The sequence below is a fragment of the Tachysurus vachellii genome, chromosome 1 (assembly GCF_030014155.1).
Source record: "Tachysurus vachellii isolate PV-2020 chromosome 1, HZAU_Pvac_v1, whole genome shotgun sequence".
Taxonomy (NCBI): domain Eukaryota; kingdom Metazoa; phylum Chordata; class Actinopteri; order Siluriformes; family Bagridae; genus Tachysurus; species Tachysurus vachellii.
In genome coordinates this window covers 14,753,904-14,780,023 of record NC_083460.1, presented here as the reverse complement: position 1 = coordinate 14,780,023, position 26,120 = coordinate 14,753,904, and the positions used below count along the sequence as shown (strand labels likewise).

The 26,120-nt window shown below is 39.1% G+C and overlaps 3 protein-coding genes across 3 annotated transcripts; 1 reads left to right on the top strand and 2 right to left on the bottom strand.

Annotated features, from left to right (window-relative positions):
• Positions 1 to 365: 365 nt before the first annotated feature.
• Positions 366 to 9,863, top strand: zbtb47a (zinc finger and BTB domain containing 47a). Its single transcript, XM_060873923.1, has 6 exons — positions 366 to 796; positions 2,750 to 3,982; positions 4,160 to 4,307; positions 4,390 to 4,505; positions 4,585 to 4,729; positions 6,325 to 9,863. The coding sequence occupies exons 1-6, from the start codon at positions 674 to 676 to the stop codon at positions 6,648 to 6,650; spliced, it is 2,091 nt and encodes a 696-aa protein (XP_060729906.1). The 5' UTR covers positions 366 to 673; the 3' UTR covers positions 6,651 to 9,863.
• On the bottom strand, positions 9,832 to 13,784 carry klhl40a (kelch-like family member 40a). The gene is made up of 6 exons (XM_060873924.1): positions 12,571 to 13,784; positions 12,030 to 12,190; positions 11,427 to 11,534; positions 11,138 to 11,323; positions 10,416 to 10,565; positions 9,832 to 10,212 (listed from the first exon to the last, which is right to left on the bottom strand). The coding sequence occupies exons 1-6, from the start codon at positions 13,690 to 13,692 to the stop codon at positions 10,101 to 10,103; spliced, it is 1,839 nt and encodes a 612-aa protein (XP_060729907.1). The 5' UTR covers positions 13,693 to 13,784; the 3' UTR covers positions 9,832 to 10,100.
• A 947-nt stretch (positions 13,785 to 14,731) lies between these two features.
• Positions 14,732 to 23,763, bottom strand: hhatla (hedgehog acyltransferase like, a). Its single transcript, XM_060873935.1, has 12 exons — positions 23,639 to 23,763; positions 21,924 to 22,063; positions 21,147 to 21,214; positions 20,339 to 20,452; positions 18,585 to 18,779; positions 18,237 to 18,446; positions 17,665 to 17,836; positions 17,334 to 17,478; positions 17,193 to 17,228; positions 16,896 to 17,097; positions 15,844 to 15,985; positions 14,732 to 15,446 (listed from the first exon to the last, which is right to left on the bottom strand). The coding sequence occupies exons 2-12, from the start codon at positions 22,027 to 22,029 to the stop codon at positions 15,322 to 15,324; spliced, it is 1,515 nt and encodes a 504-aa protein (XP_060729918.1). The 5' UTR covers positions 22,030 to 22,063; positions 23,639 to 23,763; the 3' UTR covers positions 14,732 to 15,321.
• Between the last annotated feature and the right edge of the window lie 2,357 nt (positions 23,764 to 26,120).

Below are 26,120 nucleotides of genomic sequence, written 5' to 3'. Positions count from 1 at the left end.
AAAAATGAGATAAAATGTATGTCACTCTGGATAAAGGTGTCTGCTATAAATGCTGGAAACGTGATGCGTCACCTGTTTAAAATAAAAGGAAGTCATTTCTTTAGAGCCAGCAGTTGTTTTTGCGGTGTTCTCGCGCCCCCCAGTGGCCAGTGCTGTGCTGTGTATGTTAGAGACCGAACTCGGTTCACTCGGTTGTGTTGAACTCGTTCAACTCTGCCACGAACTCGCTGAACCCGGCAGTCGCACGCGCGTGCACGGCCCTGGCGAACGGGGTGGAGGAGGCGAGCGCGATCGCGCGCCTGTGTGTGTGCGTGCGTGCGTGCGTGCGTGCGTGCGTGCGTGTGTGTGAGAGAGAGAAAGAGAGAGAGAGAGAGAGAGAGAGAAAGAGAAACTTTTTATTTTTTTTTATCACAAACTAATTTTAATGTTATGTAAAGCACAAACGTGACGCGCGTCTTCGGATTTGACTTGTAGCCTAAATCTAGGGTTTGAAATAATAAAATAACAACAATAACAAATACTAAGTGGACTAAAATGCGCGCGCGCGATGGGAAATCACACCGCTGTCGCTTTAACTGCACCGGACCGGAGCGCCCCATATGATTTTCGAGCTCCAATCACCACATCCCTCATTCCGCACGCGAACATGGCGAGGAAAAGGGCAGTCGTGTGAATGGAAAGGACGCCGCGCAGATGTGAAGCGGAAAAAAATCGGTTCTTTCATGGAGAGGGACAGCGCGCATCCAGGGGAGGAGAATCGGAGCTGGTTTGCACCAAAGCGCAGTGGACTACAATGGTCTGATCTTCTGTTCTGGATCGCTCTCAACAGCTCAGGGCCTTCTTTTGCGCACGCTTACCACCTTTCATGATATTTATGGCTCTAGGCCTGACCAGCTCATAGCACTACTCCTCTCTTAGTCAATCATTTCCAACCAGGTCTTTCAAGTTCATGCCTTACTTTGTCTTCTTAGATAAGCCTGTGTGTGTAAACAGGTCTCAGCATCGTTTCCTTTCTGTCCTGCACAATTTGAATGTGCACATTTTCCCTGCACCTAACACACCTACTTCAACCTAACAGGTTTGATTGCGGTGTATTATAGCAGAGAAAGAACCCAAATGTGCAGGACAGAAGGTTGGAAACCTGTGGAAACACATCCCTTACCTGTCTCTTTATAGGTGCATCTTGTCATCCTTAATTTTTAATTTTATTTATTTATTTATTTTAGAACTCTGAAAGTATTCACTTTTTAAAGAAGCTTTAGGAACGCTGTTATTCAGAATATCTCCTTGCATCGATTATGCATCATTTCTTCAAATTATGCCTCTGTTTACAGTTTCATCAGCCTGGAATTTTTCTCCGCTGCCCAGAAGGAAAACTGATCAGAGCCCATTTTCATTAAACCTCTTAGTGAAGGAAATCTCGAAAGTATAAAGTACTGAAAGCAAATCAGTTGTGTTTAAAATCGTATGCTTACACAACAACAAATTCTAATTTCATATACAGGCATTACACTAATTCTCAAATATGACAAATCTACACTTTGTTACATCTTGTCAATTTTATTGGCTTTCATATTAATGCATGTTAAAAATATGTAACTGTATAAAGTGTCTATTCGAAACTGTGTGTAGAATGTCAGCAAAACCGCTCAGGTTTGTTATCGTGTAAAAATACAGAAGGACGTTTGTTCTTAAATGCCGTTCCTGCTTTTTTAAAATCAAGTTTAAGTGGTTTGCTTATGTATCTCAGAAGGCCTACTCTTGTAATTTCACTAAGAAAAGCACTTTTCGCACCTTTCACCCACTAAAAGCCAGCCTACTAGGACAGAGTGGAAGTCTTGTACATTTTCTCTCCGTAGTTGCAGAGAGCGGTGACCTCTAAAATTACAAACCGATGCTTTTTAACGCTTGAAAGCGAGGCGTCAGAGAGGAGAGTGGATAAAATCGTATAGCTCACACATCACTCTTAATATGAGTCATCTGTGGAAGTGTTAATGGAAAAGAACAAACAAACAAACAAAAAAGCGAACAAAATACGAACATTCTTTCTCCTGGATGTATTTTAAAGGTGCAGACTGCGATGTCCAAGTCAGAACTTTGTTTGGGAGAATTTTTTTAAATATTACATTCAGGCATCTTTAAATGAGTAATTCATAAAAAAAAATATCTGCTGAAGATCTGATATCTTGCCCTAGTGTTGTGGTCATAACTTAAAGACAGAAGCCACCTTAGCAGGTTATGATTTAGTTAAATGTCTTTTAATCATCGTTATTCTCTTGCTTGATACCGCATTATATGCAGAATAGTAAATAGTTCAGGATGCACGGGTTTCTTATTTTTAGACAGAAGCAGATTACGTTTTGAATCACAGGCTTGATGTGGACTAGATTTATGAATAAAAAGTTACTGGGGATTTCATGGCATGCTTGATGTTCGTTTGTTTGCTGATTGCAAATTTTGTGTTGACTGTTTATATGCCTGCTTCATATAACATCGTTGTGCTATTTGATTATAGAGAAGAATTTTACTTAGCCACATCATTTCAAATCAATTTCTAGTAAAAGGTTTGATAGAAAGGTTTGAATGAGATATAAATGTGTAAGGAAAAAACCCCAGAGGAAAATATTTATTGTATATCTTACTAAATAATTGTTGCGCAAAATCCAGTTTGTCATGCGGTTATATAAGTGATATATTGTCATGTCACAGTCCTGTGTCGTTACTCATATATTGTCCTGTTTCCATGCAGCTGATAGTGGAGAAGACCGCTGAGCACCCGTCAGGGGAGTACTCCGTGGTGGAGGACATGGCCCTGCATTGCACTTTTCTGATGGAGCGTCTAAATGAGCAGCGCTTGCTGCAGCCAGACCTGTGTGATGTGGATATTGTGCTTCTGCGCCACAAGGCCACATTCCAGGCACACAAGGGCGTGTTGGCTGCATACAGCCCCTTCTTTCACTCGCTCTTCGCCTCTAGTAAAGAGCTGCAGCGCGTGGAGCTTTCTCTAGAGGCACTGCGACCACAGGGATTCGTGCAGATCCTTGACTTCATCTACACATCTAGGCTGCTTGTGAACAGTGGAAATGCACGTGATGTGCTGCGCGCCGCCACCGTGCTTCAGATGGCCAATGTGGCATCGTCATGCCGCGAACTGCTCTCACGTGGCTCGCTGCAGGATGAGCAGTCAGGGAGGGACATCCACGCTTGGAGCAACAGCAACGGAAATGGAGGAGGCAGTGACTCTAACTTCTCAATGGAGATCAAGCAGGAACAGGACGCATCCAGCGCCAAGATCTTTGGCACGAAGAGCGAAAGGAGCTCGTATGTCGCACACATTGGAGAAAGACAGCATTTGGGGACAGGAAAGGAGGAGTGTAATATGGAGGTATCGAGAGACTCGGAAGATTCCTTTAACAGGAAGCAGATAATTGTTGAGCTCAATCTCAACAACCAGACCCTAAATCTGTCCAAAGGACTAGAAGGAAGATGTTCCTCAACGGCATCACTCAGCTTTGAGGCAGAGAAGCACAACGCCGACTCTGAGGAAAACGGAGAGCAAAGCAACTGTGAGGATGAGGTACACGGTGGAACGAGCGAGGACGAAGCAGGAGAAGCAGCGCATCTGGATTACAGCGTTCCCAAATTCCTGCCTCAGAGGTCTCGCAGACAAACCAGATCCTCGGTGAATGCCATGGCCACAGTTACGATGAGAACAAGTATGAGGGTGAGACGTGGCACACGTGGGGGTGCACGAGGAGAGGAGGAAGGAGAGGAAGGGCTTGGACATGATGCGAGGTTGCAGGAGAGACGGAGCTTCCCGTGCGTCAGGTGCCCGCAGGTCTTTAGCAACAGCTGGGACATGGAGATGCACGCAAACCTTGAACACAATTACATGCAGGGTTGTGACAAATGTGGCACCCGCTTCCTTCTGGATAGTGAGCTGCTCCTGCATCAGCAGACTGACTGTGAGAAAAATTTACAGGTACAGGTACACACACACACACACACACACACACAATGACATCAACTTATACACAGGTTCTTATTTACTGAGGTGATAATAAAGCACAACTCTCCTAATTTCTGTTGTAGGTTACTATATATAATGCTCAGTCATTTTCAGTCATTTATTTATTTATTTATTTATTTTTCTCTGCAGTGTCTCACCTGTGGCAAAGACTTCAAGAAGCTTTGGTCCTTGCACGAGCACAATAAAATCATCCACGGTTATGCTGAGAAAAAGTTCACTTGTGAGATATGTGGAAAGAAATTCTTTACCATGGCTCATGTTCGCAAGCACATGGTTGGTGAGTTATCTGCCTTTTGACAATAATCTGGACCTACTCCGAAGTCACTGTGTTTTTCCTGAACAGTTCCTTGTGTTTTTAGCTCACACGAAGGAAATGCCATTCACCTGCGAGACGTGTGGCAAGTCTTTCAAACGTAGCATGTCTCTCAAAGTCCACTTTCTCCAGCATTCAGGAGAGAAGCCATTCACGTGTGAGGTAAATGTTTATTTAATAGTTATAGACGTGGACGTTAGTCGAACAGCCTCTGTTTAATATGTGACTACGTGTTTGGCAGAATTGTAGCGAACGTTTCCAGTACAAGTACCAGCTGAGATCGCATATGAGCATCCACATCGGCCACAAGCAGTTCATGTGTCAGTGGTGCGGCAAAGACTTCAACATGAAGCAGTACTTTGACGAGCACATGAAAACTCACACAGGTGACATTTACACACTGATTCAAGTTTTTACTCGTTTGTATTTATGCCGTTATGCTCCGTTCTTAGAACATAGCAGAAAACGTAGACTTAGAGCTGGTGTTGATCCAATTAATGGTCAATTTACTGTTGAAAACAAAAAGGTCACAGGTGGGACGGTGATCAGATACAATCCTGACCTCATCATTGCCCCTTTTCCACCGAGGCAGTTGGAGTGCTGGTTCGGAGCCAGAGCCTAATTTAGAACCAGTTCTTTCTTTTTTGACACCCAAACCACCGGCTCTGAACCAGGAAAAGTGGTTCTTAAGTAGCACCAAAACGTTACTGGTCTAGACTTAAGAACCGCTTGTGTCAGGTTGCTGGGGGCGGAGCTACTGTTAGCGCATTTGATAATTTACCTTAAGCATACCAATGTTTAATACACTTTTACTTTACCGCGATATGATCAATTATAAGCACACATGATAGTAGGTAGCTACATGCTAAGGCTAACTTTTTTCTGTGTTAATGATAAAATAACGTTATGTAATTTCTCTATTACAACCTCCGTTTATACAAATTACATGGAGCTGTTCGTACACGTTGGATTCGCTGTGTTTGGATGCCAATGTAGGTTCACAAAGCCATGAGCATTAACAGTAAAGCAACATCCGCCATTGTTGATGTGTTTGTGTTTGCCGCTGCTGCATTAAAGTTGCTGGGACACGTGACACGTATACAGAGACATCAGACTCGTCTCTGTGATGGCTCTCTAACCGATGGAAAGGCAAACCGGTTCTAAGGATCGCCAGCGGAACCAACTTTGAACCAGCATCAGCACTAGCTCTGAACCAGCACCCGGTTCTTTTTGGTGGAAAAGGGGTACTAGTGTACTTTCACACACCTCCAAGAACATTCCTGTTCCCAAGGGTCACATGACTTCTTGGAGGCCTCAAGTGAACAAGCCCTTTATTGCGATGCATAATTTTTTAGTTCCTGTTTCTGAGGAACACGAGAACGGCGGAACTGCAAAAAAAGTGACGAAAAAAAGTTATTTGTTTTTTTACCACTTATAGGCAAAAAACTGTTTGTCTGGAGTTCTGCCTGTTTTCTCGGAGTCTATTTACTATTCCTCTTGGTTTTCCAGTTTTCTTCCTGCATTTTAAAAACATTGGTGACAGATTGGTGACTCTAAATTGCTCCTAGGTGTGAGCGAGTGTTTATACGGTACCTTGCAATGAACTGTGGCACTTTCGGGTTTCCCGTTCCCGCCTTACACCAAGCATTCCCAAGAAAGACTCTAGAATCACCATGACCCTAATCAGATAAAGTGGTTAGTAAAGAAGGAGGAATACACGATTGAATCGTCACTAACATAGTGAAGGCTTAATCAGTGAAGTGTTTCAGAAGACTTCTTGGAAGTTCAAAATGATGGATCAAGTGAACAATTTCTTAATTAATTAATTGTGCTTCCTTGTTTGCTTTCCTTTCACTACACAATTAGAGAGGACTTGCCACCAAAAATACTAGTTTATATTTGTTTATAACATCAATCTTGTTGAACATCTCAGATGTTTACTAAGCCTCTGCATTTACACGTTTCACGTTACACGTCCTAGGTGAAAAGCCGTACATATGCGAAATCTGCGGCAAGAGCTTCACCAGTCGTCCCAACATGAAGAGGCACCGGCGCACACACACCGGTGAGAAGCCGTACCCGTGCGAGACCTGTGGCCAGCGTTTCCGCTTCTCCAACATGTTGAAAGCTCATCGCGAGAAGTGCTTTCAGGTCAGGAACCCTACCACAGAGGCTCCGTCCATAGAGTTTGACCCTACCCCTGACGATACCCCGCCGTATGTGACTGATCAGAGATCTTCAGATCCGAAGGAAGTCGGAACATGTTCTGTGTTCCCAAGTGCACGGACTCGCTCAGGAGATGCGTAATATCCGAACCGTTCCTGTTTAGCTTTTACGTGTAAACCAAGTATCTAAAGCTCCTCAGCGTGAAACAAGTTTCCTGTTACCTTGAGAGGTAAAGACATAGTGTGCCATATTTGGTATTACAGTATAATAGCCTTCAGATGTAGCTGCCACTAATATTAAAATCAAAGTATCTATGTATATATACAGTATATAAATAGAATTATAGCTAAATTTAAGTTTCTTACTCATCATATAATAGCATAGCATTTGTCTTACCATTCCATACGAATCCAGAAGGATTAAAATACAGTTTCTGTTCTCGATTAAAGCAATCAAATGCCTACTCCAGAAAACCTGCAGTGATAGGAAACCGAAGGTGATGACATTACTAGAGATGAATATCAATCAAAGACAAATAGGATAAAAGTTACATGACTGTTCATCAAATTCGCAGGTGTCAAAGGTAAATTTCCTTTTTTTTTGGTAGCCGTTCATTTACTAGGCCCCGTCTACTTAAACTTAAAGCTGGAATTGTACCACATTTAAGGATCATTATCTATGCTGTTGTGCAAAAATTGTTTGCTGAGAAAATTAAGAATGTACGTCAAGAATTGGACTTCAAGTTAATCGATGTTAACGTATGCCTTTTCCCATTTACTCAGTAGACAGAAGACCTGAAGAATAGTGTGGAAAATGGTAATTTTTCTTCTTCTTCTTCTTCTTCTTCTTCTTCTTCTTCCTCGATCTTTCTAGTGAATCTCCGTAATCCTCTCTAAACTGTTTAAATTGTGTTATTCTAGATATCGAGAGCTTTCTTTTGGGAATTTTCTCATTATCTTGGTTTGATGGGGTCACAACAAAAGCCATGTGATTTCCAATCTGATGTCATAATATACTTTAATGTGTGTTAATGCCTGAGGCATACTGCACCTTATAATTAGAATTTAAAGCACTTCCTTGTTGTTTGAGCGAGATCTTTGTCCAAGACAATCCAAATCAGAGCCAAGGCATTTCTCCACCATGCTCAAAGCAGACTGGAGATCATATATTCTATATTATAGGCCTTATTTAGAATTTTCTTAGGTTGGATGTAGCATTATACAGTACATGATGTATTGAGACAAACTGTTGTGATCAGTTAAACACTTTTGTTCATTCCTGATGCTCTGAATCAGGTCGATCTTGTGTGTAGCACGAAAAACTGACCGTGTGAACTGAAATAAAATAATATACATGTACATCAATAGACATTAAATACTAATAGATACGTTTAGTTCAGATGTACCTAAATATGGATTCCCAGCTTTGTTCAACTTACACTCACTTAAGAAGATAAAGTAACTTACAATCAAATGAATAAAAAACCAAAAGTAAAAAGTAAAATTTGTCATCAAATAAAAATAGTAGCAATGGGCAAATAAAACGAACAGAAATCTGTGCCGAATTTTAGAATTTTAAATGATGCCTGATTAACACGTACGTTATTTCGTAAGGTACTGTGCAAAAGTATTAACATACAGTATATTTTCTATAGACATTTTTCCCTTAAATGCAGATTTTTATTTTATGTCTTTTTTAATTTAGCCAGTAGGAAAAAACAGGAATATGATTTGATATGAAAAATGTATTATTATGTTTTAGCAGTGGGTTTAGGGGGAAAAATGTAGTTCTCAAAGAATCCTGGAACAACCTTCCAGCCAATTTTTTATTGTCCTTCAACACCTTGCTCTTTGACTTGCCTTTAACTCATCCCAAATTATTTTTGTACTCAGTGTTGAATTTTCCGAGTCTCTTTACAACATACTTTCTTTAAAACCTTTGCACAATACTGTGTATTAAATACAATATTGTGATGACACTCTAAACTGTAATGAAACATTGATTATTATAATCCAGTACTATATCAGCGCAGGTCTAAATGAAGCACCTTAATATGACAACGTCAAGCTTTTAATCTTTATCAATATTCTTTCTAATATAATTTGATTGCAAATGATGTATAAGGTAAAGATTTATTCGGCACTTTACCGCTGCACCTCCTCGCGTACTAGTTTAGCACGGTGTTAAATATGTTGTACTGAGTGCAGCCATTTTTCCGGCCAAATATTCCCTAAAGTTCTTGTCTTAGTAGGAAGAGTTTAAGAGTTTAATGTGTTGAATATGATGTTTAATCGTATAAGCCTACCAGCTCTTGCTGCAAAAATTTCTATTCTACAATGAGTGCCATGCTTTCTGGACTTGAGGCCAATTTAGGCCAATTCTACGGAGAAACCCAGTTTAACAGAAAAAAAAACTCCTGGGTTGTTTAAATGTGAACTAATGCAGGAAGTACTGTTAATGAATGGAGTGTTAATGTCCTAGATATGAAAATGAAAGCGTTTGGGAGAACAGTGTGGCAGAAATCATTAGAAAGTTGCTGAATTTAAAGGACATTACAGTAAGTTTCCATTAATGAACAGTACATATTGATAAGATATATAGATAACATGAGAAACATGAGAGAGAGACAGATGCATAAGCATTAATGTGGTGAATAAAATAATTATGTGATAAACACTGGAGACTCCTTCCATAGATGGATGTAACAATGGAGTGCCCAATGTAACAGTCAGAGATAAAACCATGTCTTTAAGTTTTCCAATATATTCAGCAGACGTTTTGTCTCGTTAAATTTCAGAGAGAGATTAGAAGGAAAATCAGTGCTGCTGTACAGTGCTGCTGTAATGTTAAGTGAACACAGGAACTAACATGTTAAACATTACAATGTTATGGTTATAGTCCAGAAACTACAATCCTCACTCCTTCCTGTGGTATTGTGATTTGGCATTATATGATTTATAATCGCAAATTGAAAGGATTTCAGTGTCTGTAGTGATACCAGCGTGTCTCATATACTGTTTGTACGTGTCGTGCGTTTAAAGAGGACCTTTTATAGAGTGTAATTAATCCTGATCTGTATTTTCTCATTCTCTCTGCTGTACTGTTATATCTTTAAAAGCCAAAAGAGAGTTACTTGTTCATACTTCTGTGTTTTCATTGAACGCGCTGTCATCATTCTGTCCTGTTTTGTTAGTTTTCTTTGTTTAAACATGTTATAATGACGTCAATGGCGTCCATGTTACCTCATAAGTTTTATGGATGACATGGCAGTTTTGCGATGTTGGAAATTACAAAGCATATACTACTCAAATCCAGACCAGTATAATTCTCTAATAAAGATGTCTTTAATTCAAATGTGTAGAAATCACATCACAACTTTCTGCAACTCACATATTGAATGAAAAATGGTCCGTTCTTTGTCGCCACCTGCTGTCCAGTTTCTACACTCGTACGTCTTCCGGGGGACTGCATGCAGGTATAGTCGATTGTGTAAATAATCGTTTAAAGAGTCTATATAATATAATAGTCCAATAATCTAATAGTTCCAGTGCTCGTCACACACTAAACTTCATGGTGTTGTGTGATTGACAATTACATCTTAGTGAGTTGTAAAGAGTTCAGTCGCGCTCCCAACACGGAGGCCCCTGAAGCGTAGCGAATCTCCCTCAGCATCCCAGACCAGCAGTTTTCCTCCTCATCAAACCTGTGAGATTTGAGAGATCAGGATAAATATCATCTGCCAAGCTTCATACATTCATTTATTCTTTTCACACCACCATGTTGTGCAGCTGACTGTTTTCACCAAAAGATACTAAAGTGGATATTTATTTAAAAAAAAACAAAGAGACCCCTTTTGGACCAGGTGTCCTAAGCGACCACTAAAACCACTTGTAATACACCACTTGCCTCCAGATATCGTTCATCTCAGTGGGTTCCAGCTTCTCTGTGGTGTCGTTTGGCATAACGGCGAAGCCTCCCACAGCGTACAAACAGCCGGCTAGCGAGATCAGGTTCAGAGAGCTTCTCTCCTGAGGGAAGTCCACAAACTCAGACCACCTGGATTACAGAACAGCTTCTTTAGGTTTTTATTATATTTAAACCTTTTAAATGTTTCATTCTACACACATTCAAGAATATCATGAGGCCTAGCAAGGGAACTAGCTAGCTCTAGCTCTAGCTAGCTTTTTTCTATAGAATAATTATAATTTTTAAATAGTGTATTTCATGAAAAAAAGTAGGTCTGAATTTTAGTGTAACAGAGTAACATTTTAGAAAACTGTGATGCTGAGGATTTAAGTATATAAACTAATTACAACTGCAAAGTGTTTTTAGAAACATCTTGTTTTTCTGTCTGGTTCTAGAATAATATATTAGGGCTTTTAGTTTCTTGGTAATTCCCTGAAACCTAACCTGCACCTCCACCCCAACCCATTAGATGGCAGTGATGGCATCAGCTACATCTCCCTATTTACACTTCAGATAAGTTCTCTAAAAAAAAGGGAAGTCTTACAGATGGGTTCAACATCTACCCATTTGCTTCAGACTTGAGAAGATTGAGAAGAACAGGAAGTTACCTGCAATATGTATGAGGTCAAGGAAAAAAGTGAGGTTTGAGATGAGTCACTCACGTGTTTTTAGCTATGTCATAAACCTCAGCTTTGCTGGTTAGACCATCATCAGTGACTCCTGTCACCACGTAGATTTTCTCCTTGTGGACGGCGACACCAAACAGAGAACGAGCGGATTTCATGGGCGCCAGCTCCATCCACTGAAACTTCATGGGGTTGTAGACGCACATTCTCCTCAAGCACTTCCTGTTAAATAATGTAGACCCAGAATCTGTAGTCATTTAATTGGCTAAAATAATTTCTAGCAAAATTTCATTGTCGATCCTTAGCTAGTTTATAACAATCATACTTGCTCTCTGATTTTCCACCCAGGATGTAAACGAGGCCGTTATGTGAGACAGTCCCATGTCCGTAGACTGAATAGGGAAGCGGGTCTGACTCGCCCCATTTGAAAGATCTACGTGAAGAAAAACAAACACAGTGAAGTCCTAATTGCAGCTGAAGAGTAAACATCTACAGTAAGATCCAAATATCCTGGCACATGAACTGGTTTTAATTCAGTTGTAGGAAATTGAAATATCTGTATTTTTTGTTCACAGGCCTCTTAATGTTTTCTTAATACCTGATATTAAATGCATAGTGTTAATACTTATAAGAATTAATAATATATAAATAATAATTAAAAATCATCATGTGCACCATTTGGCGCCCACAAAGTGGACACTACTCGCAATAGAACATGACTGGGCATGCTGTTATAGGAAAATAATCAGCCATGCACAGGGTGCTGTGCTGTCACCTATAACTCTACATTCTGAAGTTTATTGCCATTAACTACAATTTAATTGCATAATCTGGTGGCACATACACAAAAAACAAGCTAGTTCCTCTACAGTTCCATCTCAGGTCATCGATGTTTAAAACATTAGAACGAATCACCGGCTGTACTCACTGTCTGTCGTAGATCATGACAGTGTCTAAAGCATGCTCCCCCTCTTTCAGCTCTTTTCCACCTACGACATAGATGGAGTTCTGGGCATCAGCCAGCCCGAAGAGGCAGCGGGGGGTTGGCAGTGAGGGCATCCCGAGCCATTCAGTGCTTTTGGGGTCAAACTGGCAGAGAGAGAAGTGGAAGAATGTGCAGCATACAAATGAGCTAGCGCTATTCTTTTCTTAAATTGTTCCCAAGATGTACATTTTAAGCTAAATCACTGAGGTGAGGAAAAGAGTTAAGCCTCACAAAGTTCATAATTTTATAATAGGATCAAAGATTATGGTGTATAAAGTAGGAAAAATGATTCATCAGTATTGTAGCATGAACAGCTGTTTTGATGAGTCACAATGAATCACTGGCTTCATATATTGAGCAAGTGACACGTGACATACTGCATGCATTTGTAATGCAGATGAATATAGTGTTGATTCAATGCAACAAAGCAAACAAATAACACCAATATGAGATCATAGCAATGATAGATTTTCTGAAATGTTACCTGTAGGAAGTAAGAACTGAAAGGTTCCTCTGTGTTTTGCTCGTTATATATGAGTCCTCCAGCCACAAATATCTGATTTTCTTTGGTCACCAAGCTGCAGTGATTTTTTGGTATCTCAGTAGATGAAGAGGCTAAGTAGCATTCATTTTCAACAGGGTCATAGGCAACCGTCCCCGTGTCGCTAATCAGTATTATAAAGTCTGTTAGAAACATTCCAAAGCGTAGGTTGTTATTTAGGATCCCAGGAAGAAGACCTTCGTCATTTTCATCCTCATCTTCATCGCCCTTTGTAGCTCCTGCTCTCTTGTCTGATGGCCTCCTGATTTTGGGCAGCAGTCCTTTTTGTGCTTTCTTGATAAGCTGCAGATCTTTCTTGATCTCCTGGTTGAATTTGATCAATCGGTGCCCTTCCACTTTTTCCTCAAAATAAGCCGTTGGCATCAGACGAAATCGTATGCAATGCAGAAGTTCTGGTAGATCCTTCAGCCTTTCAACCTGATCATACTCGACCCATTCCATTAGAGCTTCAAACACCTTCTCTTCCTTTCCCACATTAAGGGAATCACATGTGATAATGGCAGCCAGTTCTCCAGCTCCCAGTTGGTGGAAGTCCTGGTCACGGATGATGACCTCAAAACGTTCGCAGATGTAGTCCCGAGCCTTTGCTGCCAGTCTTGGACACTCCAGCAGAAGTCCTAGCCTGAAGATGGCTAGACAGTTGCTCAGGACCATCTTATGCTCCAGGTAGGATACACATACGCTAAAGATGGAAGGGATCTGGTACATGTTTGCCGCCATGAAGATATCCTGGACGTTCTGCTCAGTCAGGTCAATGTTACAGGTATAGATGTACCTCAGGATCATCGCCATAGTTCCTGGTTCCACATCCTTCAGGACCACTTCTCTTTTTTTGCTCTCCTCCATGTCAGAAAGAAACATGGCCTTAAAATAAGGGCTGCTGGCAGCAAGCACCAACTTGTGGCAAGGGAAATCCTGGTCCTTAATCTTCAGGACACAGTCCACAAACTTATCATTCTCAAGAAGTTCACAGAGGCCACCTAGAAGAAGTGACTGCTGGTACATACGTGGCTCTGTCTCGGGATCCACTGGCACGGCGGCCATCTTGTCAAGGTTTCGTGGGCACCGTTAGCGTGGTGTTTATGTAGGAGGGTGTCCAGCTCCTGGAATGGTCGGATTAACAGTGTGACTCTGTGTGAGAGAAATGGAGACTGGTGTAGTGTAGCTTTGCCACTCAGCTGCCACTGGCTATCAGCTTTGTTTAATTTTAGAACTGAGTAAAGCCACAGGACTCACATATGGAGGGCCTGACATTTGAGACACCGTTATCTTCCCTCCCCCCTTTACTGCCACCATCTTGACCAGAATGCTCTTTCCAACAGCTGACATGCTGGCAAAGACGACCATACCAAGGATAAGATTGTGAAGAAACCAGTTAAGAACACTTATTGATCAAAGAAGCAGAGTAAAATGTGCTTTAAATGCTAAAAGCCGTTCAGGGACATTAATTTGAAGAAAAATCACTTACAGTACATACTGGAACATATTAACGTGTATATGTCCTGCCTGATTTAAATAATAGGAAGGATGTTCCCAAATTCATTTTTTTCTTTCCATTCTACCTCCCATAATGCTAATAATCTTAACAACAGCTTGCCATTTACCAGCTGTGTAACTTCATTCTTTTTTCTGTCCTCCTCTTCATGATATGGTGCATTTTCCCAATTAGACTACTCATTCATTCATCTTTAGTAAGAGCTTTATCACAGTCAGGGTCATGATAGTTATGGAAACCATCACAGGAACACTGCCTATGAGGCAGGAGTACATCTTGGATGGGACTCCAGTACGCCACCTAACGCTGCTAGGGCAGGAAAATTACCAAGCTGGATTGGACATCAGAACATGAATTGTGGAACCTTGTTATACAATCCTAAAAGGGTTTCCTTATACAATCCTCCTCAAGGGTTTCCTAAAAGGAATTTTAATGGAGACCCTCTCCAAAAAGAAAATTCTTTGATGAAGTTTTCTACAGAAATTTTATTAAGGGTTTATCCACTTTTTAGCACTTTTGGTTAAATGAATAACATAAAAGTGAACTGAATACCAGATATAGAATATTTACATGCAATTGGCTTATAAATAACACACACACACACACACACACACACAAAAACAGTAACTAGTCAAAAGGCCCAGGATTATGTATGATTATGGTCTGGACATGGTTCTTATGGAGGAATTTGGGTGAATATATAATGTGATGTACAAAAATGTCATCTAATCTTCTCATTAAGGATATGAAATATGGTCAAGGCAACAGATTTAAAGAGATTATAAGAAACTGATTTTAGAAACAGATGTCCAGACAAATCCAGTCATATTTCATGGTCAGAACAACAGACACCAAACACAAACTCATAAAGACTTTGTCATCTTTAATCGTTCAATATATTAAATCTGCATAAAATATTTGGCAAGCCCATTCTTCTTAAAATCCATGATAGATTTAAATGAAGTTAATAAAAAAATGCACTTGGTTCATATGCAGCAGTCTCTTAGAAAGGAGTTAGAACTTGTACAACAAGTGCACTTAAGGCCTATTCACAGTTTTAAAAAAAAACACCCTGTGCTTATTAAACAGGTTTGTCTTGAGCAGTGACCATGGTGATGGAAGCTGCTTGGGTTTGGTATGAGGAGCTTGGATACGGCAAAACGGTGCTGTCTGTTCATCTAATCAATTTTGGGTTTAATCGGCTCGGTTTCTTCGAGCAGGGCCAGTTTTCGCTCGCGCTCCTTCACCAGCTGAATTCCACAGTAGGTCACTAAAAACACTGAGAGAGTGGACACTGGGAAGCCTGGGAGAAGAAACAACGGCAAACAGAGCAGATTTTAGTAAAGGATCCTCATGTTTTGATCACTACTTTGCAACGGATCTACCATTTACCTATTCATGAAGGAATTTTATTTTTTCACTGTTTATAACAATTGTTATTACACAGTTGTAAAATTGTAAATACGTACAATCGACATGTTCTGAATACAACTGATTAGATAAGACATGTATGGTGAAATCCATTTCACCCTTAAAATAAAAACAACTCATCTTCCAGTCAACACTATTTGGAGAATGAAGTACATTACTTTATTTTGGGCTAAAGGTACAGTATTGGCTCAGTATGGCATATGTACTATACAGGACTATACAAGAAATAATTCTGCATTGTTATAATACTATGTTAAAATGTGACTTACCCTTAAACAATAGTCTCTTAGCCACCAGCTTGGCAAAATCCAGGCTGTTCAATGCGAGGACGTTATACAGGACAATTTGCCAGAAGTTAACAGCGTTGAACAGTCCTCTGATACGCCGTGACATTGCCTCAGACATAAGACCCTGTAAAAAAATAACATGCTGTCTGACCTTTATTGTAACACAATTTACACACACAATGCCGCTGAATTCTGTATTGTGATTGGTCAGAATAATTTAAAAACAGCAGTTCTTGTTCTAATCTTTTATCTATCTGTTATCTAATAAATTACATTAATTGGCCTTAAACAGCAGGTACTACACTCTGTGCCTATCTCAGGCGTCATCGGGCATCAAGGCAGGATACACCCTGGACAGAGTGCCAACCCATCGCAGGGCACACACACACTCTCATTCACTCATGCAGTCACACACTACGGACAATTTTCCAGAGATGCCAATCAACCTACCATGCATGTCTTTGGGCCGGGGGAGGAAACCGGAGTACCCGGAGGAAACCCCCGAGGCACGGGGAAAACATGCAAACTCCACACACACAAGGCGGAGGCGGGAATCGAACCCCCAACCCTGTAGGTGTGAGGCGAACGTGCTAACCACTAAGCCACCATGCCCCCCGCCGGTACTACATTTAAACAAAATTTAAAAATGTGTCATTGTTGATATTGCGAGGTTTCCCATGAGGTGAGGTTTATTTTAGCATTTTTTAATGGATTCTTCTTTTTCACACTTTGTAATTTAGGGTTTTCTACCGTGGGAAAGTCTTCATTTATTTTTTGAACTTCAAAAGAAAAAAAAAGAGATGCTGTTGAGGGAATATTTATGACGCTATACAGTGATAAAAAATACATAACATGTATAAGCAAAAAAAAAAACACTTTAAGAATAACCTATTTTTGGAGCCATCACACTGTCCTGCCTTTGATTAAGTTCTTATAAGTGCATTTCCTAGTATTTATGTCTAATAATGCTCCTAATGTGCCTCAAAATTGTGTAAAGAACCGAAATTTGATTGACAGGCGATTGGCATTCATACCTCAATGGTAGACAAAGGAGGCAGGGAAAAGAGCTTAGCCACCCACAGCTCAAAGTTCAGGCCAAAGCAGTTGAAGAAAGACCAAATGTACACCAGTTCGCAAGGTCCGAGCCACAGAGTAGTGATGCCGAATGTGCAGATTGTAGCGACCAGCTCCTTGAAGATTCCATCATGATTTCCGCCAATGTAATCATACACATACCTTGACGGTAAACAAAAGAAAGACTTACAGCACGTCATCATATATACAGTATGTGTGTGTGCATGACATTTCACACTAATGGGAGTTTTGCTCACTTGCATAGCCAGTCGTTGATGCCTCTGTCAAAGTGCCTATAAATTTGAAACATATTTTCATGAGTTAAATGGAATTTTTTAAAAATCTACATGATTTTAGAAAAAAGTACATGTAGTTTAGAAAAAAGTACATGCACTTACGTTTCGGCGAAGACGTACAGCATGGTGATACACTTAGGTGGTTGAGGAGGATCCAGGTGGTCTAGCCGAGACACTGTGTTGATAACGCCAAACATGACGGCTGACTTCACCCAGTCATACACCAGGTTTGAGTACGCCAAGCCAGCTGGAAAAGAGACAAAACACGATCTATGTTGATGCGTAAAAGTTCTGAAATCTCTGACTACTCAAAAGAAATTTCATTTGCAGTGTATAGATAGGTTTTCGGGTCTCTGGACTAATCTGGCTCAGTTTTGTCGCATGCATCTCTCTTTTCTAATGAGTTACATTATTTTAGGAAGACGAAACTGACCCAATGACCAATCAGACAAGTCTTTCACCAGCTTCATGTCACTCGGGATTGTCAAAATATACAGGTAATGGAAGAACACGTCCACTACCAAAATGGCTCCAAGGTGCACCAAAGCATGGATGGTGATGTTCCACATCTCTCGATCTTTACGAATCAGGTTAGGGTTGCTGGCCTGAAGATGAAACAATATCCCGTTACACGGCTCAAAGTCTTTACTCCAGTATTTTCTACTTAAGCTTTTACCTACTGTACGTGTAGCATATATGTGACAGATATATCACAGACAGCCATCTTGTCTGAATTTATGGTTTTGTGGATCTGTGGCTGCATGGATACAAGATCCACTTCAGGAAAAGTGACAGTGTCTGGAACTATTTTTTACAGGAAATTTGAAAATAAACCAACAGATGACTTTGCCATGGTATGTTGGAAAGTTAAAGATCCATAAAAAGAGCTTTGGTGATATTTTCTCTCCTGTCTGCCATCCTAAAAGCTTTGTTTAGCAGTTTAGCGCTCGATATTAGTAAGAAATCTAATACCGAGGTGTCGGCAGTGAGATATAAGGGACTTGCCTGCACGTGGAATCGATCAAACGTCATGATGGGTCCGAAGAAGAAGAAAGGGAGGTAGAAGTTGTACTTGACCAAATCCAAAAAGCTGTAGTGGCCATCCTTCTTTTCGCAGTTCTCCAAAGCGAAGCTCATGCAGCGCATGATGGAGAACCCACAGCCTCCATAGAACAGGATATCCTGAAGATCGAAGGTGCCGGTCACAAAGCCAGCCTAAAAAACAGAGAACGTTAATAGAATCAGACATAAAATGTTCAATCAAAGATTTGTTTAGTTACTATGGAGATTTTTAAATAGCGTAAAATAAAATGCTGGCATACATGATGATAGATGTTAGATTTAGCCACCCACCTGCCAGGAGTTGAAGGGCTCCATCTTGAAGGTGGCCAGGCTGGTGAGTCCAGCCAGAAAGCACAGCCACTTCCTCTTAATGAGGGCTATGCTGTACAGGAGGATGCAGTGAGACAGGATGAGAGAGACATATGTCCAGCCCATGATGACGAGCGTCGTCACAAAGCCGTACAGCATGTAGATCAGAGACCTTTGCTGTGGATCAGGATAAAGAACGCATTAGAAAAGCAAAAGAATCTATTATGAGCACGCTGAGCATTGCTATTAAATGTGAGAAAAGGTTTTGTTTTAAAAGTTAATGAGCATTGTAATATAACTATTCTAAATCAAAATAGTAGAGTTTTATTTTATCTTATACCACAGCAAGTTGACAATGCTAAGAAACTTTATTTATTAAAGAAATAACAAATCATGCTTTTTTATCCATTTAGAGTTACATTAATAATTGTGGAACATCTAAGAAAAGTTCATTTCTGTTATCACTAAAAAGATGAAGATATACAGAATGGAAAGAACTGTCCTCTGTCCTGAAGAATTGAAAGTTTTGGAAAGCTTAAAGCTTTATTTCTGACCGTTATTCGGGATTCCTTCAGTAACTAGTCAAAATTTGTTTCCATGCATTAACAATTATGTATTTTATTTAATCAATTTTTCACCATACTAATCCCTGTTACTATAGAAACAGTGGCATGCTAGCACGAGCGAACATCCTCTGATCAGAATCGATATTTGAACCATGCTGCGGTGTAAAATGTAATAAGCATGCAGATAAGTTATATTAAGACGAGTTAAAGGTGGGGTGCACGTTGTTTGAGAAATGCTTCAAAAAACTGAGTCGGGCCGTCAAACAAAACAAACGTGTAGCCAATGAGCAGAAAGGGCCGTGTCTTGTCAGTATGGGCGGAGAGAGTGTTCAGTGCGCATGTGTGACATTAGTGAAAGCGATTGAAACATTGACATGGCGGATAAAAACAAAAAGTGAAAAAAGGCTTACGATAAGGCAAGAAGCAGGACCCGTGTTAATATAGGATCAGCTTTCCAGCGCTGGAGAGAACTGAAGGAGCGGGAAGGCCTGCGATGGGACGCCGAGGTTGCTTTTTTCCTGCTCGATAGGTGAGTAACGTTGGTTTTGCTTTGTTTCACAGAACTAATATATGCCGTCCTTTGCATGATTATGCTTGTGTGTCATTTTTGCTTGTTTGTTTATCTGCAATCGTATTGTTCCTCCCTTCAGCTATGATAAAGACACATTTCTTTCCATTAGTTGCCTGGGTTACGTATGTATGTGTGGGTGGAGCTATCAATACAGGGGTGGGACCCATTTGGGTTAGAGGCGTGTTTGTTTTGGTGATTTCAAATGTCAACATTGGCTTTCAAACAACGGAGACCCTGCCTTTAACAGTAATGAAATGAAAATATGCACATGTTAAAGCATTTAAAAATTGTCATTACCTTATATCCATTTATACCAATCTTCATAGGAAGCAGCAAAAAAAATCACAATGCATTTGCAATTTATTACAATACACTGAAAATATAATGCAGCTTTATAGTGCTTTTAATCAAAGAGAATTTCTTATGTACAAAACACTCACAAGTCATAAACACACAGGTGCCAGGTTATTAAGTACACTTTACTTACAAAATAAGGTGACAACTATTAATATATCGACCCATGCAGTCTGTAAATGCACATGCAGAAATAGTTTTAATAGTTATGGCGAAACATGCAACTGGGAAACAACCTGACCCACCTTAGGAGAAATCATGGAGCAGATTTTGGCGAAGATCACATGACCAGAGAGGGCGAACAAGATGTGGTTGCAGAAGGTGGTGAACCACATCGCCCACTCAAAGTCAGCCACGTCCTTATTCAGTAGAGAAAATCTATTAGTACATGAGTCTTAGAAATCTAAGTGTATCAGCAAGAGCTGATACTATTTAATAATAATAATAATAATAATAATAATAATAATAATAATAATAACAATAATAATGATAATAATAATAATGTCTTATAGCTAAAATAATATATAACGATTCTAAGAATAAAGCACATGAATATTTAATAAATGTTGATTAATAGTATAATGATTATATGCATATTTTAATAACATAACCAATTTTAAAATCATGCATCTGATTGGTTAGAGCGTGCTAATTAATTATCTATAACAGCAGCTATGATAGCAGTTCTGGTCATTTTCATTCAAATAATTAATATATTGTGTGTATATCACGTACACATTTCTGTGCATTTTCAGTAACGTTTCAGAATCAAAAACAAAAAAGTATAAAAAATAATCACAGACAAACTGATGTGGTATAAGAGAAATAAGACACTTAAGGATGTGCTGTTATAGAAAAATAATAAACTTTGGGACTGAATAATAAAAGTTTTATTCCTGACACAATTGAATTGTATCAAGAATAAAAATGGTTTCAAAAAAGTTTTCATAAATACTGTATTGAATAATTTATGCCAGCAATCCCAGTTTATTATGGGTTTTTTTTTTGGCAAATAATAAGCCCCTATTTGATAATAAAGTCTGGCATATTCACCATTTTTCTGCCAAAGTAGTGCCATCCTGGTTTCACACTTCCTTTAAAAGCCTTCCTGTTAACATTCTCTGGAAATAAAAAAATAAAACAATCATTTAAAGCATGCACTTTGCAGAGAAAGTACTGAGTTTGGGATTCAGATCTGATCCAGCTGATGACTGGATGATTCCTGAGCTAAACTGTACCTAGATATCTTGCCAATATATTTATTAAGCTGTAATCTCCTTCTCTATTTTAATAAAAATCTGACTGTGTTTTTTGGAAAATTAATAATTAATGGATATTACATAATATGTGAGAGGATGGTGGGCGTTACAAACCCCTTGTGGTATTTATGTCATTCAGAGATGACACTGATTCATGAATCAGTATGAATAATTCTTACAAGAGGTCAATCTGATGCTTGGCATGTCCTGGTGTATATCACAGAAAAATAAAAATGGCTGAAGTTCAAATACAAATTCATGGGTGCTGCCTGCTCTCAAGTTCTCATCTATCCTTTTGGCAAGTGACCTACAAACTGAGCTCTTCATTTCAACTTTCAACAACTGGGCTAAAATTATACTGAACTTCATTCCTTTTTAATATTCTGTAATGTTGAAAATAGCACAAAATCCCTGGGGTTGCGTTAATTAGATCATGTTAATTAGACCTCCTTCTGTGTGTGATATATTCCTCTGACCCTCTTAGTAGTGCACAATATAGTGTCAGCCTTCACAAAACAGTCTAAATTAAACACACTTCCATTACTTTTTCCAGAAATGTGGTATAACTTACCACTGGATGCCTCGATGATCCAGCTTCCTGCCCACAGGACAGCCAGAGAGAGGACAGCAGTGTAGAGGTAGAGCTCAGCCTTAGGTAGGGCCGCCTTGATCCCCATGATTCAAATCTAGCACCAAAATCCAAAATTAAAACTACAGGAAAAAAGATAAATGAAACCATTAGACAAACAGATGTATTTAAATGTACTCATTTTAATACATACAGTGCTACATCATTGTGATATATATATACTATTCCGTATGACTATTTCAATCCCATGCCCTGCAAGCGATTTGAATGCTGATTGGCTTAAAGTTTTCACCTCCTCACGCTTCTGTAATCGTTTCTATGGTTACCAAAATTGCCTATTATTTACAATACGTTGAGCTTGCACGATCTTTCGTGAGTCATTAAGCTTGTATCATGTATTTTAAATACATGTAAATCTTATCAGGACATTTTGTAATTTTTTTAATTTCTATATTTCTAAATTTCTAATATTTAAAGCTGTGTCGGTTTAAACAGCTTCATTTTTTTCAATTCATTTATATGAAGAACTAGATAGAAAAGGCGTCTCCACTGTAGCTTAGCACGTATTGCTTTGTTTTTACCATGTTTCATGTTATTATAGCCTATTATTTTGTTATTATTTATTATTTTGTAAACATAATTTTATATTATTGTGTGAAATTGATTTTAATACAACTAATCGGCTAATTAATATGATCATTGGTGTAGTAGGTATGTTCAGCACTTCTTTAACTAAGGATTCAAACTAAGGAATTAGTTCTTTTTAAAACAACTCGGATCAAATCGATCAAGCGAATCAATACAAGCCATAGAAAATATTGTTGTTTTTTTTAAGTGTATAAAGTAATTGTGATTCTGATTATATTCCCCCTCTGAGTGGTGAGCTACATGAATTAAATCTCGCAGAATTCTATTCACTTAAACCTGTTTGTTCGAAAGAGTCGATTCAGTAATTTGATTCATAATGGGCATCTGTCTTCTGGACTATATTGCAGAGGACTTACTGGGAATGGGTGGGAGTAATGATCTGATTCACCATCTTTCTCTCCAGTCAGAATAATTGCACGTCAGTGTCCCTTAAAGAGGCAATTTCTCACAAAAATAACTTTAAATATATATAGTTATATGTTTATTTTAGCATTGTAAATAAGATACACAATTATGCACCATCTAACACTTAATCAGAATAAACAACAGTTTCTTAATGTGTCATGCACAACTTAAAAGACTTATTAAATCTTATTAAGAGGCAAAATAATTCAATTAATGTAAGCGCAACCATTTGCCTGTCAAATTCACAGAGGAACTTGAAGGCTGTGGAGCGACTTTAATGGGAGTGTCCATTTCACAGCTCCTCGGAAACCGCACCGTCAGCTGCTCAGAGCAGCCTCTTCCTATTATAGCTCAAGCAGTTGCCCATTGCTACAGGGCTTTTAGTCCACTACAGGGGTCTTTATAATAGTGACCAATAAATAACAGATAATGAAGCTTTATAGCACTCAGCTGATTCTGGTTTCTTCATTTCAAGCAGTTGACAACTACTTATTTTTACTTAAAAGTAATCATGATGAGCATGCACACACATTTCTTCTTTTCATTTAATGATGTTCTGCATGAGAAATGTCCTAGTAATTCAGTAATTCTGCAGTGAAAGCATGTGTAGATTAAAGAAAGATGATCAGTAAGTAAGTACTAACCTCAGGTCCACTCTTGTGGGAAGCCCAGATATTAGAACTGATATCAACCTATCAACAAAATAATAAAAAAAAAAAGAAAAGAAAAGAAAAAGGAAAGGTTGAAAGTGCAGTTTGTCTTAATGCATCCGTACTGATTTGAGAGTGCCGATGTTCCGGCAGTGCGGCTGGTGGTGGATATTGAGGCAGGAGGGGGGGTTGTGGGGTATATTTAGCTCTAACTTACTCCAGCACTGCAGTGGATGGCTGTGCTGTGCTGCGCTGTGTAAGATAAGCCTGCTGTAGGCTACAAGAGGAGCTCGGCATGCCATTTTACACACTAAAGTTGTTGTCATGGGTGCATGTTTGTGTAGATGAGGAAGTTTAGTTTCCAACTCAGTTGTCCATCTGAAAAAATGGCTTAAAAACAATACACCTGGAGTTTGGGGGGGGATTAAGGGTCATAAATATGTAAGAAAAAAACACTCTCACTTTGACAAGCTGTTATATGCAATGACAGGATAATGTACTCTCACAATACATCTCAAATGGTTTCCTCTTATATCTATAGGATCCTCATGTTTTTCTTTTTTTCTTGAAGTTATTAAGACATCCTACAGAGAAAATGGAAAGCTGACACTGGAGACTTCTTCCATAATTGCTAAATAAACCAACATAAGCGAAGCTGAAGTAATGAGTTCAAAGTAAAAGAACTTCAAAAGATCAAAAGTGTAAAAGTAGAGTTGTGTGTGTATGTAGAACTAAAGAGTGAATATTTAAGCTGTTGTGATGTTCCACAGTGACGTGTTAAAAGGTGATAGGACATCATTGAAGGGATTCAGATGTAAATGAGTCTAAATCTACATTCTGTACATGGTGTCCTGAGATGGATTTGTTCTAAAAGATATGTGGACACCTGATTATAGCACTCATATGTGCTTGTTAAACACCCAGTTTCAGATATGTTCTCCTGGTGCTGTTATAATAACTTGATTTTGGAGCGTGACTGTGGGGATTTGTATATGATTAGTATGGACTATATGTGGGATAAAGAGCTGATGTATGCAGTACAATGCTGTGTGACTTTGAACAGCATTGTACTTTGGGGGTGTGGGTGCAAACAAATGTCTATAGACAAGGTCTATTCCTAGGTGTTGTCCTGGTTCATGGACCGGACGTCCTGTGGGAAGAAGCTCCTCCTCATTCTCTTTGTGCTTGCCTTCAAGGAGAGCTTACTTGAACAGGAACAGCATGAAGAATCCATTGTTTGCATGTAATTCAAATATATTTTATGTGTAATAAATATATTTTAAACTCTCCCTAGTTGATGTTAGTAATAGATATTAAGTAAATATACTCAGGATTTCAACTATCACAGCTAATAGACGTTAAGGGTATACTGAATTACACACTATAGGTTATACTGATTTTCACTAGAGGGTATACTGAATTTCACACTATGGAGTATACTGATTTTCACACTGTAGGGTATACTGATTTTCACACTATAGGGTATAATGATTTTCACTAGAGGGTATCAGAGCCGATCCTGACCTCCCTGGGGCCCTAAGCAAAATTCTGCTAAGGGGCCCTCCTACCTGACCCGTGAGCCATGTAAACCATTTGCCACACATTCACCCTTGCACTGGCAGCACTGCACAGCTAATTTAGCTAGTCAGATAGAGACTAGAGACAGAATCACATCAACTTAACTTTACTGTTATTTGCTCTTGCTGACATCAAACTTGAAAAGAATACAAGTTTACCTGATTGCTGTTCTCGCATTTCACTTTCATTTTGTTTCTTTTTTCTCTTTTCATGGCCAGATGGATAGCTCCGCTTCATATTGTCATCTACACAGTAAACATTAACACGCGCTGTAAAATGAGGCAGGGGGAGGCAGGGCCTTGCGTAATTTGCTGGGCCATACGCAACTTGCGTAAAGAGCGTATATTGCCGACCGGCTCTGGAGGGTATAATGAATTTAACAGTTATAAGGTATACTGATTTTCACACTATAGGATATACTGATTTTCAATAGAGGGTATACTGATTTTCACACTATAGGCCCTATAGTGTGAAAATCAGTATACCCTCTAGTGAAAATCAGTATACACTATAGTGTGAAATTCAGTATACCTATAGTGAAAATCAGTATACACTAAAGTGTGAAATTCAGTATACCCTATAGTGTGTAATTTAGTATACCCTCTAGTGAAATTCAACATACCCTATAGTGAAATTCAGTATACCCTATAGTGAAAATCAGAATACCTTATAGTGTTAAATTCATTATACCCTATTGTGAAAATCAGTATACTCTATAGTGTGAAATTCATTATACCCTATAGTATATTTTCACTAGAGCGTACTATGAATTTCACACTATAGGGTATACTCATTTTCACTATAGGGTATAATGAATTTCACTATAGGGTATACTAAATTTCACTAGAGGGTATACTAAATTACACACTATAGGGTATACTGAATTTCACTAGAGGGT